The sequence below is a fragment of the Eulemur rufifrons genome, chromosome 25 (genome assembly GCF_041146395.1).
Source record: "Eulemur rufifrons isolate Redbay chromosome 25, OSU_ERuf_1, whole genome shotgun sequence".
NCBI classification, from domain to species: Eukaryota; Metazoa; Chordata; class Mammalia; order Primates; family Lemuridae; genus Eulemur; species Eulemur rufifrons.
In genome coordinates this window covers 18,510,237-18,527,610 of record NC_091007.1, presented here as the reverse complement: position 1 = coordinate 18,527,610, position 17,374 = coordinate 18,510,237, and the positions used below count along the sequence as shown (strand labels likewise).

The window sequence follows — 17,374 nt, the reverse complement described above, 5'->3', positions numbered from 1 at the left end:
CATATGAAATATCAATAATGTTATCAAATATCAGGAAAATAACAATATAATGAATTTCAACTTTTATTTGTCCATGAAATGACTCTGCTTTTCTGAAAATATCTAAAGCACTGCTAATCTAATTACTTTAAATCTCAGGGTACAGTTCTTCAGTTTACTATCACTTGTTGGTTAGCTTATCTTTTTTACCTGGTATTATGAATAGAGGTGCTAAGGAAAGCAAATTCCAATCAGTAGAGGTAAAAGATATATATGTGCAGGTTAAAATTACTTTTAGTTAAGAGCATAAAGAGAGAAAGCACTGCTATTTCTGAGAGACAAATCCTAAAGCTCTAATGATGTGATAAAACATTGCAAACCACAGCTACTGTTATCTTTCCTCTTAAAGCTTCCATAGTCATTGGGTATAAAGAAAGTTTCTTCCACAGCTGTGAGCCATGAAAACTTAAGTGATCCCTCCTAACTCTTTCTCTTGACTTATGTGTCCCATCATATTTTACACATAAGATCCTAGGGGAAAAAGGTCAGCATCAGTAACAACAGAAGCAATGAGCCGTTATCATCTGTCTGTGTGTCCTCCTTAAAATTCAGGCCTCAGAGTCAAGTCAAAGAACCCATTCCTAAAAACTCTGTCTGCCTAAACTTAACAAGCAGCTGGTGGCATGAGGAATAACCTTAAAAGTAAATGTAAATATGCAGACTAGAAGAGCAGTAGGAATAATAATAATAATAGTATAAAACCAAAAATGTTACTCTATGGGCCAAGCTCTTTAGAAGAAGGTATAAAGACAATAAAATACAAGCCGATTTTTAGTCTAATTCTCCAAGCTCAAAACCGTTTCATTTTGTCACTCTTATATTCTTATGCCTTTATATGTAATAAAGACAAAGGAAGGGCAAATAATTAGTAAATGAATTAAGTTAATGCAAAGTACAGCTTCAAATCAAATCTTCATCATAAACTATTCAAACCTGCTCTTTTTGTTCCTGGACTTTCATAGCCTTAAGTGACATCCAAAGAGAAACTCATGAAGCTAACATCCCTTTCGACAGACTGCAGTGTAAGCCCGCTTATAGTAACACCAGATTGTTACAACATTCAAATAACAAAATATATAGAGATGTCACAAAAGACAACACTGTGATTTAGAGATTAAGTATGTTACCTAGAATTCAATAAACATGCATCACCTAAAATTAAAACAAACAAAAAACCTCACATTCTTCTAAATGCAATGTGGCATGCTATATTAGATACTGGAAAAGAAAAGGGACTAGTAAAAAACCTAGTTATTTGGGGAAATTAAATTTTACTGAAATCCAAATGGTCTGTAATTTAGTTAAAAATATTAATATTGTACTGGCCGGGCACGGTGGCTTACACCTGTAATCCTAGCACTATGGAAGGCTGAGACAGAAGGATCACTTGAGCTCAGGAGTTCAAGACCAGCCTGAGCAATAGCAAGACCCTGTCTCTACAAAAATAAGTAAATAAATAAAAATATCATACTGATGTTAATCTCCTAGTTTTGACAATGTACCATAGTTATATAAGGTATCAACATTAGGGGAAGCAAGGTGAAGAGTATATGAAAACTCTGTACTATGTTTGCAACTTTTCTGTAAATCTAATATTATTCTACTATGAAAAATTTTTTTTAAATGAAAAAGAAAGAAAACAACTTAGGAAAGAATCTAACCCATAGCAGATGCTAACAAATGGTATCTATTACAATAATTAACTGTACAAAAGTGGTGTATTTTAATTGGAACCAAAAATATATTAACATACCATATTTATTTTCAAAGAAGGACTGTGCAGAAACGTGAGATGTACGCCAATGGGAAGAAATGTTTTTGCCTTTACAAAATCCGGGAAGTAGATTTTCTACCAGTTGATCAATCTGTCCAATTTTTAATTCAGATAATCCAAGGTCCCTTAAGTTAAGTGTAGGCTGTAAAAGATTAAGTCAACCCAAGTAAGCATTAATATTATCAAGATATTTAATTTAAATGGTACTTATTATCAGTTGAAACAATATGAATTTTTAAAATCTAACAAATACACTGATTGCTTTTTAATATTTAAAAAAATAAACTGATGCAAATTTTGTATAGTTCTATTTTTACTGAGGTCAGTCATATGAGGTTTAAAAAAGGTTAAAAAAATTATACTCTCAATGGCATCCCTAAATAAAGAGATGACATTTCAATATGAGAGAAAAAATTTTTCATTCAAAGCAAAACCACCATTGTATTAAGCAGTATGGTCCACAGAATCAGGTGAAATGTTTGATGTTTTTTCCTTCTCTTCCTACAAGGTACTCTGATCAAGAGCTAGCCTAGTAACCATAAGTCAAACATTTATAACAACAGTGCAAGAGCAACTACTTGCTGGGCTAAAAAGTATGTTATATAAGGTCAGGGGGACTGTCCTCAACAGTGCAAAACTGATTTGAAGACAACAGTAAGGTTCTTGAACTGGAAAAATTCCATTCAAATGATAATCCTCAGCAGTCTATGGAACTTTTAAGCTTCCTCCAGTCCCTAAATGTCCATAAACATTACAGTCATAACCATAAACAGGACATCTCACTTCTCTGGCCTCATTCCTGAGATCCTTCCTTAAACTGAGAGGTTCTAAAGTTACCCATACATAGCTTCTAAAAAGAAAGGAAATTGAACAAGGTCAAAAATGTGTGAAAATCAGGCAAAAATATCTAAAAACCACAAAAATGTGTGAAAATACACCCACCTTTAAACATTTCTGAAGTAACTACAAACAATATAGGGATTAGTTATTTTCTTGTCCACATGAGCTTATAGGAAGGCACTAAAGACAAGTAACAATTACATGCTATTGGCCAGGCATAGTGGCTCATGCCTGTAATCCTAGCACTCTAGAAGGCCAAAGTGGGAGGACTGCTAGAGCTCAGGAGTTCAGATCAGCCTGAGCAAGACTGAGACCCCATTTCTACTAAAAATAGAAAAATTAGCTGGAAGTCGTGGTGCGTGCCTATAGTCCCTGCTACTTGGGAGGCTGAGGCAAGAGGACCACTTAAGCCCAGAAGTTTGAGCTTGCAGTGAGCTACGATGACGCCACTGCACTCTATACAGGCTGACAGAGCGAGACTCTGTCTTAAAAACAAATATAAATACACACATACATGTTATTCAAGCCCAAAACAGCTAAATCATAAAAAGGAGAGGAAAAATTAACAGTCAAGCTCTTATGACTGATGTAAAGAAGGATCCATGGATTATACAGCTCTGGAATGATGTTTGGGTATATTTTATTAACTAGTATGTGACAAGTCACTCATATTCCTAGAATACATTTTTTCAATACTAAATGACTGTAAAATATATCCTATTTCACAAAAGTAAGAATCAAAGGCAGAGATCATGCCTTACTCATCTACATATCCTAACATGTATCATGGTGGTACCTTTTCAAGTACAGATATAAGTTCAGACTACTCTTTCAAGAAGTCTGAGAGCAAAGCGAAAAGAAGTCAGTAGCTTGAAGAAAGCTGGAAATTTTGCTTGTGTTTTGGACTGGATGTTTGGATGAGCAAGACTTGATGAAAGCAAAGGAGAGGAGAGATGAGGTAGGAGGCTTCAGGAAAATGAGAAAGTTTTGTGATACCATAAAGAACACTCACTAAAGACAAACAGAAGGACTAATAAGGATGTATAAGAGATTAAGAACTCTATATATGACACCATTAGTCTTGAACATCGGCTTCTAGAGTTTAGGTGTTTTTCAAGCCCCCAAAATGTATTTCACAACTGACTCAGCAATTTCACTTAATGAAACAAAGATTTAGCAACAAGGGTTACTAGTAAAAATGTTGCTGTTTACGACAACAAAAAAATTAGAAAATATTCAGCAAGGAAAATCACACAATGAATACTCTGAAGTCATCAGAAATATAGAAAATGTATGGCATAACAAGTTTATAAGGCTATTAAATGAACAAAAAAATCTAAATCACTATGTACAGTATAATCCAATTGTTACAAAGTATAAAAAGTACATGAGAAAAAGAGACATGAAATATAAATACAAAATGTTAACAACATTATCTCTGAAGAACAAGATCACAGATGAATTTTACGTCTTCTACATTAATATCCAAACTTTCTAAAATGAACATAATTTTGTTACATGTAGCAATTTTGATACATATAGTATGCTCAGTAGTAAGGCTCTCTTTGACTATAAGTTGGGAGAAGAATGTCAGGACAGCAGAAAGACAATAGACTGCCTATAGAAAGACATAATAGGAACTGGACAAATAGTACAAAAGGAAACCATAAAAGTGACAAAGACAAACTTTTCATCTAATTAAAATTTTATCCTAAGACTGACCCTACACCACCCCTCAAAAGCAAACTCTTTCCATTTCCTCCTTACTGTCCTTTGCCATAGCTCCTGATATCACAACTAAGAACATAAGCTATTTATGAGTTAAAGAGGCTTTGGAAACTTGACTACAGATTATATCTTTTCTACGAAAAATGCATTCTGAGCTTATAAGCAACTACCTAATTAATGATCCTTGTAATACAAAGGTTCTTACGTTCATAATTCCTCATATCCTAGGCAACATTGATTTTATAATTATATGAATACAAAGTACTGTTTCCCAGCTTATACACTTCGCTTTCAAGTATCTATATTGTAATTGTTTAATTACACTAAAAGCTCCTATAAGGCAGCTTTTTTATATATACAATAAAAGCCAGAGTTAAATACCTTTATTTACAAAGCAGATTAAGCTGCAGGCAGAAATTACACAGATTTTCTTCTGGCTCTGCCGTCCCTCAGCTAGTAAGACGAACCCGTCCTCTTTCTCATCCTCCTCCTCTGATGAGGATGAAGACCTTTATGATGATCCATTTCCACTTAATGATTAGTAAATATATTTTCTCTTCCTTATGATTTTCTTAAAAACTCTTTTCTCTAGCTTACTTTTCTATAAGAATACAGGATATAATACATATGCAAAATACGTGATAATCAACTGTTTATGTTATCAGTAAGGCTTCTAGTCAACAGGATACTACTACTTAAGTTTTGGGGGAGTCAAAAATCATACCCAGATTTTCAATTGCATGGGGGATGGGGGTCAGTGCCCCTAAATCCCCAAGATGTTCAGTATCAACTGTATATCAAAAGGGCTTTCTCACACTACCAAGGTAAAAACTATTACCTCATTGCTGGGAGCCTCATGCTCGGGAACTATATCTCGATGCTGGTTTTGAGAAACTGATGCTCCACTGACAAAAATAGATGTATTTTTTGGTGAATGGAAGGCATTGATGAGATGACTCAGAGGTACTGTAACCTAGAAAAAGATAAAAGTTAAACATATACTGTATATCAGCTATCAACACTATATACTGAAAACTGTAAGTACTCAGATTTACTGCTAGTGTGAAGAAATCTGGTATATTCTTTCGGGATACTATTCTATTCCTCTCAACTTCCCCTCTGCCACCACCCTGTGCTAAGTCACCATCATCTATATGAATTTTTCCAATCGCCTCCTAGCTACTCTCCCTGCTCTGCCTTATCCAGCCGCAGGGTATTTCTAACACAGGGTAAGTGAACATATTAAAACCAAAGTCAGTGCATGTCACTCCTCCACTCAAAACCTGCCAATGGCTTCTCTTCTCAGAGTAAGAATAAAAGCCAAAGTCCTAACAACCGTGACCTATAAAGCCCTCCATGGTTGGCTCTTTATTGCCTATCTGAATTTATCTCGCACGATGCTCCCCACTTCATTCTCTCTGCTCCAGTCGCACCAGCCTTCCTGGTGTTCCTCGAGCACACCTGGCAGGTTCTCTCCTCAAAACCTTTGCCTTGCTATTTATTTGCTGTTGTCCAGTTGGCAACATAACTTGCTCTTACATTCCCTTTAGTTCTTTGCTCATAAGTCATCTTTTCGTGAGTCCTCTCCCTAGCTACCCTAATATATCAGTAACTCGCCCCTAAAAATATTTCTTATCCATGTTCTCTGCTGATTTCCTTTCCTGGCACTTTTCACAATAGGACACTTTATATAGTCTATTATCTGTCTCTCTAGGGTGTTTTCTGACACCAACCAATTCTCCAACACCAGCTGGGTATACAACAACTCAAATCTTTTTTTTTTTTTTTCTTTTGAGACAGAGTCTCGCTGTCACCAGCTAGAGTGCAGTGGGGTCATCATAGCTCACTGCAACCTCAAACTCCTGGACTCAAGCAAGTCTCCCACTTCACTCCCAGAGTGCTACGATTACAGGTGTGCGCCACCACACCTGCTCCAAAAATGAACATTTTTCATTAGACCACACTCTCCCATTGGGATGTAAGTAAGCTCCAAGTGGCAAGGAATTTTTTTCTCTATTTCATTTCCTATTTTCTCTATTTTACTCAATACTGTATCCCAGTATATCAACACTGGTATATCACAGTATAACAACAGTGTACATAGTAGGTGTTAAATAAATATTTGAGTAAATGAATAAATTAAATGGGTTATTATATACCAGATTTTGCACTATATGCTTTATTTATAGTATGTCATTTAAACCTCATAACAGCCATAATTAGTTAACAATTATGGTTTGAATGTTTGTCCCCTCTAAAACTGATGTTGAAATTAAGTTGTCACTGTAGCAGTATTAAGCAGCGGTAAGAGGAGTTTAGGTCATGAGGGCTTTCCCCTCAGGAATGGACTAATGCCATTATCGAGGGACACTTCCCATTTAATAGATGAAGAAAACAAGGATTTAGATAGGTTCAGTGGCATGTACAAGGTCACATAGGTAAAAGTATAGGAGCAAGGACTCTATCCCAGAAAATCTGACTCAAATTTCCACATTTAAAGACTTCTTGTCCCACTGATATTGATATAGTAAATTCACAACATGTTACATGAATAAAAGCAGAGTATAAAACTACCTTAGATATTCACATCCATGTTTGTTTTTTTTTTTTTTTTTGAGACAGAGTCTCACTTTGTTGCCCGGGCTAGAGTGAGTGCCGTGGCATCAGCCTAGCTCACAGCAACCTCAAACTCCCGGGCTTAAGCGATCCTACTGCCTCAGCCTCCCGAGTAGCTGGGACTACAGGCATGCACCACCATGCCCGGCTAATTTTTTTTTTCTATATATATTTTAGTTGTCCATATAATTTCTTTCTATTTTTAGTAGAGACGGGGTCTCGCTCTTGCTCAGGCTGGTCTCGAACTCCTGACTTTGAGCGATCCACCCGCCTCGGCCTCCCAGAGTGCTAGGATTACAGGCGTGAGCCACCGCGCCCGGCCCACATCCATGTTTGTGTATTTTTTTTTTTTTGAGACAGAGTCTCGCTCTGTTACCCAGGCTAGAGTGCTGTGGCATCAGCCTAGCTCACAGCAACCTCAAACTCCTGGGCTCAAGCAGTCCTTCTGTCTCAGCCTCCCAAGTAGCTGGGACTACAGGTATGCGCCACCATGCCCGGCTAATTTTTTCTATATATTTTTAGCTGTCCAGATCATTTCTTTTTATTTTTAGTAGAGACGGGGTCTTGCTCTTGCTCAGGCTGGTCTCGAACTCCTGAACTCCAGCGATCCTCCCGCCTCGGCCTCCCAGAGTGCTAGTATTACAGGCATGAGCCACTGCGCCTGGCCCATGTTTGTGTATTTTTAAAGTCAGAAAGAAACAGTAAGTCCTTTAAAATTATTTAAAGATAGTCAGATTATTTGAAGATACTTTTTTGCCTATTTCTTTGAAAAGGTTTAATTAGTTATCTCTTCTCATTCAAAAAAAGGATTTAAGATTGATCTCTTCTCAATGAAAAAGTTAATTTTCTGTGTATTCCTTACTTTTACCATTTAAATTCAAGTGTAGGCCAGGTGGGGTGGCTCATGCCTGTAATCCTAGCACTCCGGAGGCCGAGGTGGGAGGATCGCTGGAGGTCAGGAGTTCGAGACCAGCCTGAGCAAGAGCAAGACCCCGTCTCTACTAAAAATAGAAAGAAATGATCTGGACAGCTAAAAATATATAGAAAAAATTAGCCCCGCATGGTGGCGCATGCCTGTAGTCCCAGCTACTAGGGAGACTGAGGCAGGAGGATTGCTTGAGCCCAGGAGTTTGAGGTTGCTGTGAGCTAGGCTGATGCCACGGCACTCTAGCCTGGGCAACAGAAGTGAGACTCTGTCTCAAAATAAATAAATAAATAAATAAATAAAATAAATTCAAGTGTATTCAACGAATTAAGCAACTAGGAATTCCAAATGAGTTTACCTTTTTTACAGCATAAAATGCATAAAGGTCCTCCTATTTTTGGTCCCCGTTAAGACTGCCTATAGTACGCAAAATCCTTTTACCATCTCTACCAACATCACATACCTCTAACTGTCCATCCAGTTAATGGCAAATTCTTTTAAAATCAGACCTTCTTTATGTGAACTATGGTAAGTAGTTTAGTTTTGAAAGGTTTAATACTTTAATCAATAGGCCATGTCAGACTTCTTTTTCAAACTATTGCTAGGACTCCTCAGACATTGGTCATCTTAGTAAACAGCACCTTCATTCTCCACAAAGCAAGAAACTGGAGTGATCTCTTAAAAATGAAAATCTGGGCCTAGCATGGTGGCTCACTCCTATAATCCCTACCCTTGGGGGAGGTGGGGCAAGGCAGGAGTATTGCTTGAGGCCAGAAGTTCAAGACCAGCCGGAGCAACAAAACTAGACCCCAGTCTTTACAAAAAAAAAGAAAAAAGAAAAAAGAACAAAAAATTAGTTTGGCATGGTTTCACGTGCCTGTAGCTTCTCTGGGTGGCAGAGGCGGGATCATTTGAGTCCAGGAGTTTTGAGGTTGCAGCAAGCTAAAATGATGCCCCAGCACTCTGGCCCCAGGCAACAGAGTAAGACACTGTCTCAAAGTAAAAAAACAAAAACAAAATGAAAACCTGAATGTTTTAAAACCTTCAATGGTTTTCAACAAACTTAAAATGAAATTTAAAAAATGAAATCAGACATAACAACCTTAACTCACTGTATGATCTGTCTCAAGGCTTCTCTCCAACCTCATCTGTGTCATTGCTCCCTTTAATCATTACACTCTGGCCACACTGGCGTTATTTTTGTTCCTCCCAGCAGCTAAATTCTTGCCTATCTCAAGACCTCAAGATGTTTTTCAGAGTGCCTGTGATACTTGTTCCCTCTCCACCTGGCTAACTCCTACTCATATTTACTTCATATCACCATTAAGATAGGATTCTAGTTTGTCACCATTAAGTATGTTTAAAAAAAATTAAGACAAGATTCCACATTTGCTTTGTTCACCTGGTACATATCTGATGCCCAATAAATAACTAACCACTTCAATTTCTATTATTCAACCACTACTAGCAGAAAAATATTGAAAATTTAAACGAAGGGAGATAAGGATTACACAAAGGAACACAATCATTTTAAAAATCTGAATGTTCTTAGAAACCGTTTATTTGCACAACTGTGAGAAGTCTCAAAAACCTATCAAAATGTTACCATCAAAAAAAGATTGTGAATGAAGAACAAAACATTGTCACAAGTCATTACCCATGAAAGAAGATAATAAAAACCCTTCAAGTCATTTTTCTCTCCCCCATCTTCCGCTTTACAAAAAGATGGGGATGAGACTGACTCAAAATTCTAACTACAAGCATTTAGACTCTAAAATACATATAGTAATCATTTCTGATCAAAAAGTAAAAAAAAATTCATGTCTAGGTTAAATTTAAATTCTACTTAAAAAGAAAGAAAGAGCAGGGGATCGAGACTGTGAATAACAAAGCCTCCGGAGAGTCGGCAGGATGGGAGGGAAACTCTACCTGCTCCCTTTACATCTACTGCGAAGACATTTCCCCACCCCCACCCCAGAATTCCCGACACTGAACAATGCCTAATAGATTCTCTAGCAGAAATTCCACGCAATCAGTTCGATCAGCCAAGGTCTCCATCACGCTCGTATCACGCTTCTGCCCCCAACAGCTTCATCGTCAGCCCTTTAAGTCTCGGGTCCGACTCGCAGCGTTGTCCCCAGACCCACTTCTCAACCCTCGGGCTAGCGAAGGATTAATCGTTTCCCTCCTAAGGGTACCTTCTGGGAAACCGCTTCTACGGACGAAACTGGCAAAAAGCCGCGGGCATGGCCGAAAAAAAAAAGAGCTGAAGGCTGGGCTCACCTGAGGTTGCACCGTGCTCGACAGGGAAAACATCTCCTTCGGGCTCTCAGCGACCTCACCCGCCTGCCGAAACTGCCCCTCTGTCCTGGGCCCGGCGGGGAGGCGCTGAGCCCTTTTCCTTCTTTTTCTCCCACCCCTGCCCCTCTCTTCTCCCAGAAACGGAAAATGGCCTCCCCTCCCTACAGCTGCTGCAACGACAGACAATCTGACCCGGAAGACAAAGCTCTAACACAACAGCACTTCCGGGGCAAGTGAGCACCCCCCCCCCCCCACCCCGCTGTGTACCAACGCTCTGCCTTTTCCCCCGCAGGCGTTTCTACCTCGCTGCCAGCCCCGAAAGTAGTTGATGTTAACAAAGAATAGAAACCCCAAAGCTCTCTGGCTGTAGATGTTTTTAAAGGGGGGAACGGCCTTCACCCTATCGAACCTCTCAGGCTTTCTACAACTTATTAAATCTGACTGAGCCTCGAGCCATAAGGTCTTTAACTACAGCTTAGTGCTCTTTATCTTGCTCACAGTAAATCGAAAATTCTTCCTGTTGGTCTTAAGCTGTTTCAATCAGGCAAATTACATCCTGTGAAAATGTCAGGTTACAGGGCCAGCCATCCGCTTCCTGCTCATCCAGTTTCTCCACATTCTGTGACTTTACTAGCTTCCAAACGTCATCCCTAGCCATCGCTTTACGGGACAGTCCGAACAGGTTTTGATTTCTCCCGGCGGTGGGAGGTCACGAGGTGGGGGGCGGGGGGAACGGCCGGTATTGACGGAAGAGCACAGCTTCCCAGCCTTGTTTGGAGACCGAGAGAAATCTCTTCAAATCCCGCGATTCCCAGTCACGTCACGGACGTCCCCTTTCCTGTCGGCCGAGAACTGTTATTGCCTCCTCCCTCATTCCAAATGATGTCAGTGGGCGGTGGTCGTGGACCTCGAAGAGCGTGGGGCAACTTTGGGGCGTTGCCGCCGCCCCAGCCCGCCGGCGTCTAGGCTGGGCGGGGGGGGGGGGCGGGAAACGGGGCTGGCTGGGCTCGGCGCGGCGGCGCGGTGACGTCACGGCCGGCGCGCGCGGCGTGGGCGGAGCCTCACTTTGAACGGGGTTGGCGGGAGTGGCGGCTGGCCCAGGGGCTTGGGCCGCTGGCCTGCTGCAGGTTCCCATCCGCGCTGTCCAGCGATGGAGCTCACCACGGAGAGCGAGAAGGAGAGTGGAGGACGCGTGGCGACAGGGGAGTGCGTGAATAGGATCCTGGTGCCAAGACCGCCCTCCATTGAGGAATTCACTATAGTGAAGCCCATTAGCCGGGGCGCCTTCGGGAAAGTGTACCTGGGGCAGAAAGGCAGCAAGTTGTATGCAGTGAAGGTAGGAAGTCAAGAAGGAGGAAAGAAAAAGTCTGGGCCCTCGGCCCTCCTTGCTGTCCTCTAACTTGGGCAGGCTCCAGGGCTCCTGGAGCGACTAGTTTGGGTGGCCTGCTGGCTTGCGAGCTGAATTCTTCGTTTGGGGTGACATGAGCGGTGGGGTCGGGTATCTCGCCTCTGCTCCACCTTCTGTCCTTATCTCGGATGCTTAGGAGTCACTGCCCAGAGTGAGAGGAGCAAAGATTGACCCTTTGTCCTGACCAGTGTTAGCAAATGAGGAAACTGGGACCAAAGGGAAAGGGACTTGACGAGGTGATCACATCGGCCTTAATACAACTGGGAGGGAAAGCCAAAGCCCTGATTCATAGTGTAACCAGACTTGAGGCAGGTTTCTAAATCCAAAAAGTTTTAAATAATTGGTAGTTTTGTTTTCCTTGTTTGTTTGCTTTGACATACAGAATACCTGTAATTTTTGTACCACAGAAGTCTGATTACTTTGTAACTACTGACCTTTGAAGTTTGACTCTAACTATGAGGAAGCTGTTCCACTTTTTCTGATGAGTCTGTTGTGACATTTTTAAGTGTTAGCATTATCTATTCGTTTTTATGTATCTTCTGGATCCTTTTCACTAATTTGGTCTTTACAAGGATTAAGTTTGGAACTTTCATTAATAGCTTTGTCAGTTTTGATATAGGTTAATTTCTGATCTGCTATATAACCAACAGATTTCATTAAATGAACCTCATATTTTTTCTCTTCATAGCTTCCATTGTGAAATCTAGAATGTACTTTTATTTAAAGAGTGAGCTGAAATATGTCCTAAATCAATCCTTTATTCATGTAGCAGTATATATCATTCTGAAAACATTCTACATATATTTGAAGCTATTCTGTCCATTGTTGGTTCTCGTGTACTCCCATGGTTTCAGATTGCTCATATTTCAGCGCTGAGTTGGCGGTGATAAAGGAAAGGAGAAACCATCAGTCTGTCCATACGGTTTCATTTCTTCCCATTGGACACTGTCAACTGGATATCTATTAATAGCACACACCTCCAAATTGTAGTTGCCTAACCTTAAGCAATCCTCTCCACCTAACCACCTAAACTGTGAACCTCCTGTCTTCTCTCTCTCCATTTAAAAGCACCACCATCATCTCTGTCCTTCAGGCTAGAAACCTGAGTCTGTTGTTTTCTTTTCTTTTCTTTTCTTTTCTTTTCTTTTTTTTTTTTTTTGAGACAAAGTTTTGCTGTCACCCCAGCTTGAGTGCAGTGGTGTTATCATAGCTCATTGCAACCTCAAACTCCTGGGCTCAAATGATCCTCCTGCCTCAGCCTCTCAAATAGCTGGAACTACAGGCTTACGCCACCACGCCTGGCTAATTTTTCTATTTTTTTGTAGAGACAGGGTCTTGCTCTTGCTCAGGCAGGCCTTGAACTCCTGGCCTCAAGCAATCCTCCTGCTTTGGCCTCTCAGAGTGCTAGGATTACAGGTGTGAGTCACCATGCCTGATCAGAAACCTGAGTCATTTTAACTTTACTTCATCTCTGTATCAATCATATCTCAATCATTTCTGTTAATTCTGTCTCTTACAGTCATTCTTTTTACCCCTTCCTTTCCATTCTCAAGTCTCTGTCCAACTACAGATTTTCATTTTTCCCTCTACTTATGTATTTATAAAAGTACAATTCAGTGGTTTTTAGTAAATTAAATAGTTGTGTAATCATCACCATAATCCAATTTTAGAGTATTACCATAGCCCAGAAAAGATCTCTCCAGCCCATCTGCAGTACCTCCACATGGACACCCATAGCCCCAGATAACCACTAATCTACTTTCTATCTCTATAGGTTTGCCTTTTCTGGACATTTCATGTAAATGGGATCATACAATATGTGTTCTTTTGCATCTGGCTTTTCTCACTTGACATGGTATTTTTGAGGTTTATCAGGCTTTCATTTCCATACCTAGTCTATTGGAATAACCTCCTAACTGGAATCATTATCTTTCTTTTTTTCATTCATTCCTTAGGCCATGACATGCAAGCTAAAGTTCAAAGTCCTTAGAAAAGCAGTCATACTCCACATTCTGGCTCTAGATTTCCACTGTATCTTCCATATACCCTATGTTTCAGCCACACCAGACAATTAACTAGTCCTTCAATGTTGTGTATTTTCTTGCCACTGAGCTTATATTTATGCTGGTTCCTCCTTAAGTGCTTTTCTCTACCCTATTTTTTTCCTTCTCCTATCTTATTCATGGATTATGATTAATCTTAGCTCTCCTTCAAACATTCCCTGATCTTTCAGATCCATCCCATTGAAATTAACTGTTACTCGCTTTATATGTTCCCAAGACTTTTGTTAGTTCTTCTATGGTACTTAGTAATCAGTCATCATCAGTTGTTGAAATGAAAGCACCAATTCATTTGTTCAGTAAATATTTCATGAGCTTCCCCTTTGTGCATAGGATCTGAGGAACAGTGGTGAACAAAATATGCCCACAATGGCCAGTGGGATGATAGGTGGTGAAACATATTATATCGGCTTGCTCTGTCAATAGTCTATTGAGTCTTTGAAAGAAATGTGCCTATTTTTTCTTGTAGTAGTCCTGAGAATTGATCCCAATATTTCTGACTATTCAGTTTAGTGCTCCAACTGTAGATTATAGTTTTATTTCTGTACCAATTACCTTGAAACTTGAAGAGTAATTGATTAGTTTTCTGTAAGACAGCATTTGGGACTATTAAGTTTCAGTAGTTCTAATCATTTTTGCTTAAGATTTTTTTTCTAGGCAAACAAACTTCCAACATTCTTCCTCTTTTTGATTCTACTCCCATCCATCAAAGTATCAGAAGTAAAAACAAATTTTAGGTACTATTATGCTGTGCCCAGGTTCCTGATTATCTCAGGGCTTATAAGGAACATTACTATAGTATCTTTTGACTTTGTTATCAGAATAGCAAAACAGAATTTTGTTTTCTACTAACATGCAGGGCAGTCAGGGAGTATCTAATTCTTTTTCCTCCTCAAAAGGGATGTGATACGTTTGCCACTTACTACCAAAATAAGCAGCTCTATCTTGAAGGATTTTTTTTAACCTTAACTATTTTTCTGACACAGTTTCCTGATGGCAGTGTGAGGTCCCAATGACATCTATATGTGTTCCCTCTCTTGGTGTTTGTGTGATGGCAACTTTGAAACCTGAGAACACTTTGTAATAAAAAATAAAATAAAGAGTCCGTTGTCATGTTGTCTGTTTTAGGTTGTCAAGAAAGCAGACATGATCAACAAAAATATGACTCATCAGGTACAAGCTGAGAGAGATGCACTGGCGCTAAGCAAAAGCCCTTTCGTTGTTCACTTGTATTATTCACTGCAGTCGGCAAGCAATGTCTACTTGGTGAGTAAATAATTTGACATTTTTTCTTCATTCATTTAGCAGTCACTGAACCCAGTGATTTCAGAGCACCATACCTGGGTTGAGAGTACCTGCATTTGAATTCCAGCTCTGGCACTCACTAGCTTTATGACCTGGGCCAATTTACTTGTTATACTAATTAGAGTTCTCCAAAGAAAAAGAATCAGCAGGATGTGTCTGTGTGTTGTGTGTAGGGACACGTACGTAGAGAGACAGAAAGAGAAAATTTTAAGGAGTCAGTTCACACAGTTGTGGGGGCGAGCAAGTGCAAGAGTAGTAGTGCTGGCAATTTAGATGTCCCAAAGAGAAGCCATAAAGTGCTTCCTTTAAGTGAAAACATGAAAGTTCTTGACTTTGTAAGGAAAGAAAAAAAGTCATAGGCTGATGGTGCTAAGATCTATTGTAAGAATGACTCTTCCATCCATGAAATTGTGAACAGTTTATTATTATAATTGTTTTATTGTATCATTAATTATTGTTGTTAATCTCTTACTGTGCCTAATTTATAAATTAATCTTTACCATAGGTATGATGTAAAGAAAAAACATGTATATAAGGTTCGGTACTATCTGAGGTTTTAGGCATCCACTAGGGGGGTCTTGGAACTTATTCCCCATGGATACGAGGGAACTCTGTACTGTAATAAAAATGTTTTTAAAAAATTTGTGTTCTTACTGAGAGAATCCTAGTTCCTAAGAACATTAACATAATTACTTACTTTAACTTACAGATATATACCTAATATTTTCAAAATAACAACACTAATATTGTTCCCTAACACTAAAGCTATTTGATTTAAGATTTCTGATTTCTTTGCAGTTCTTTTTGTTCTTGGGATGCACTGTCAAGATTCTGTTTTATAACTGTAGAGTAGGAGAGGTTTTACCAAGTATAACATAAAACCTATCTAGAATTTTAAAATATGTTATACAAGATATCATTTGCAGACTCAAATGACTACTTTAGGAAAAATATTTGTGGTCCAGAAGACAGATAAAGGGGTAATTTTAATACTAAGTAAACAGATTTTACAAGTCAATAGGAAATAGTAAATACCACTATAGAAAAATAAGCAAAGGATCAAAGAACAGTTCACGGATGAACTGTGGAGTTCACAGAGGATTTGTATTTTGCTTTTTGTTCTGACAATGGAGATAGGGGAGGGAAACAGAGGTCTTGAAAATTTAGGAAGAGTGGAATGAATGAAAAGCTCCGGTGTCTATTTAAAAAAAAATTGATTTGTTTATCTGTAAAGAGAGTTACCTGAGGCTCAGCCATCCCAGTGTGGCGACGTTGAGTCTGTTTTGAAGCCAGGGCCTGTCTGTCAGACTGAAGTAGTTTTAGAGGATCCGTGGGTTTGGAGGGTGTTGGCTCCGGGGGCCCCACTTGTTCTGGAAGACAAGTGCGATCCCTAAAGGAGATGGCAATGTCGCTTTCACTGTCTCTCCTTTTTTCAGGGAGGGCACGGTCCAGCAAGGGTCTCCTGGGGCAGTTCTTGTTTCAATGCCCCAGTTGGTTGTAGTGAAAACAGGGTGTAGTTTCTGGAGCGGGGTGTGGTCCTGGTGTCTTTTTGTCTCAGCCTCCAGGTAACTCTTTCTCTGAAAAGTTTCTCTCATAGTGCTAGCCACCATTTGGAAAACTTTTCTTTTTGTTTCCGGGGCCTGCTGCCGAACTCACTTTCCTTCTGCCTCCCCTCTTTGTATCAGTTGTTAAAGACTTTGAAGGCCGGGTTTAAAAGTTTTTCTTGTGGAGTCTGAGGCCCCCTTTTTTAAGCTTTTGGAGTTTACGGCAAATATTGGGGGCCGATTGGGAGATGAAGAAAGAGTGCCCCTCCCTGGTGTCAAGATCAACGTTGGTAACGAGGAGAATGGCTTCAGACTGCCGTAAAAGAAAAAAGACTGGATTTTTTTTCTGGCTCTGAGTAATTTATGATGCCTTCTGACCCAGCAACCTCTCGGAGAGGGAGCTGGTGTACAGTTTGGAATGGCCACTGGAGTGAGCATGGCTGGGTGAGAGTGGTGGAGATGGAGAAGAAGAAGGAGGGGAAACGGGGAGTCGAAAGAGAAACATTATCTGGGAAGTGAAGACAGTTAGAGAGATGTTGGAGTAAGAAGTAATATGGGGCAGGCAGAGTGAAGATGAGGATGTCTAGCAAGTTTAAAGAAAGCCTGAACATAGAAAATTTCAGACTCCTAGTCGAGTCAGCAGTAACAAAAGTCAAGTTGTAGAATGATTGAGAGATCCATTTTGGGGCCAAATTTCCTGAATGCTGTCTATAGAAAGAAAAAGGGGAAGGACTTTAAGGGATGGTCACACATCAAGACACAACCTTTGAGGTGCTGATTAGACATCGGGCATCACTGAGTTTTGATCCAGACTTGAACTGCAATTTAGAGTGA

At 39.8% G+C, this 17,374-nt stretch overlaps 2 protein-coding genes across 5 annotated transcripts in view; one reads left to right on the top strand and one right to left on the bottom strand.

Moving 5' to 3' along the window:
• YME1L1 (YME1 like 1 ATPase) overlaps positions 1-10,471 on the bottom strand; it is a 34,694-nt gene extending 24,223 nt beyond the window's left edge. For both annotated transcript variants that reach the window (XM_069458664.1, XM_069458665.1), the window contains exons 1-3: positions 10,206-10,471; positions 5,220-5,354; positions 1,793-1,955 (exon numbers count right to left, since the gene is read on the bottom strand). In XM_069458664.1, coding sequence (XP_069314765.1) covers positions 1,793-1,955; positions 5,220-5,354; positions 10,206-10,238 — 331 coding nt within the window. In that variant the 5' untranslated portion in view covers positions 10,239-10,471. The remainder of the gene's footprint in view (positions 1-1,792; positions 1,956-5,219; positions 5,355-10,205) is intronic.
• Positions 10,472-11,373: 902 nt separating this feature from the next.
• MASTL (microtubule associated serine/threonine kinase like) overlaps positions 11,374-17,374 on the top strand; it is a 31,588-nt gene continuing 25,587 nt past the window's right edge. For all 3 annotated transcript variants that reach the window (XM_069458814.1, XM_069458812.1, XM_069458813.1), the window contains exons 1-2: positions 11,374-11,559; positions 14,820-14,957. In XM_069458814.1, coding sequence (XP_069314915.1) covers positions 11,374-11,559; positions 14,820-14,957 — 324 coding nt within the window. The remainder of the gene's footprint in view (positions 11,560-14,819; positions 14,958-17,374) is intronic.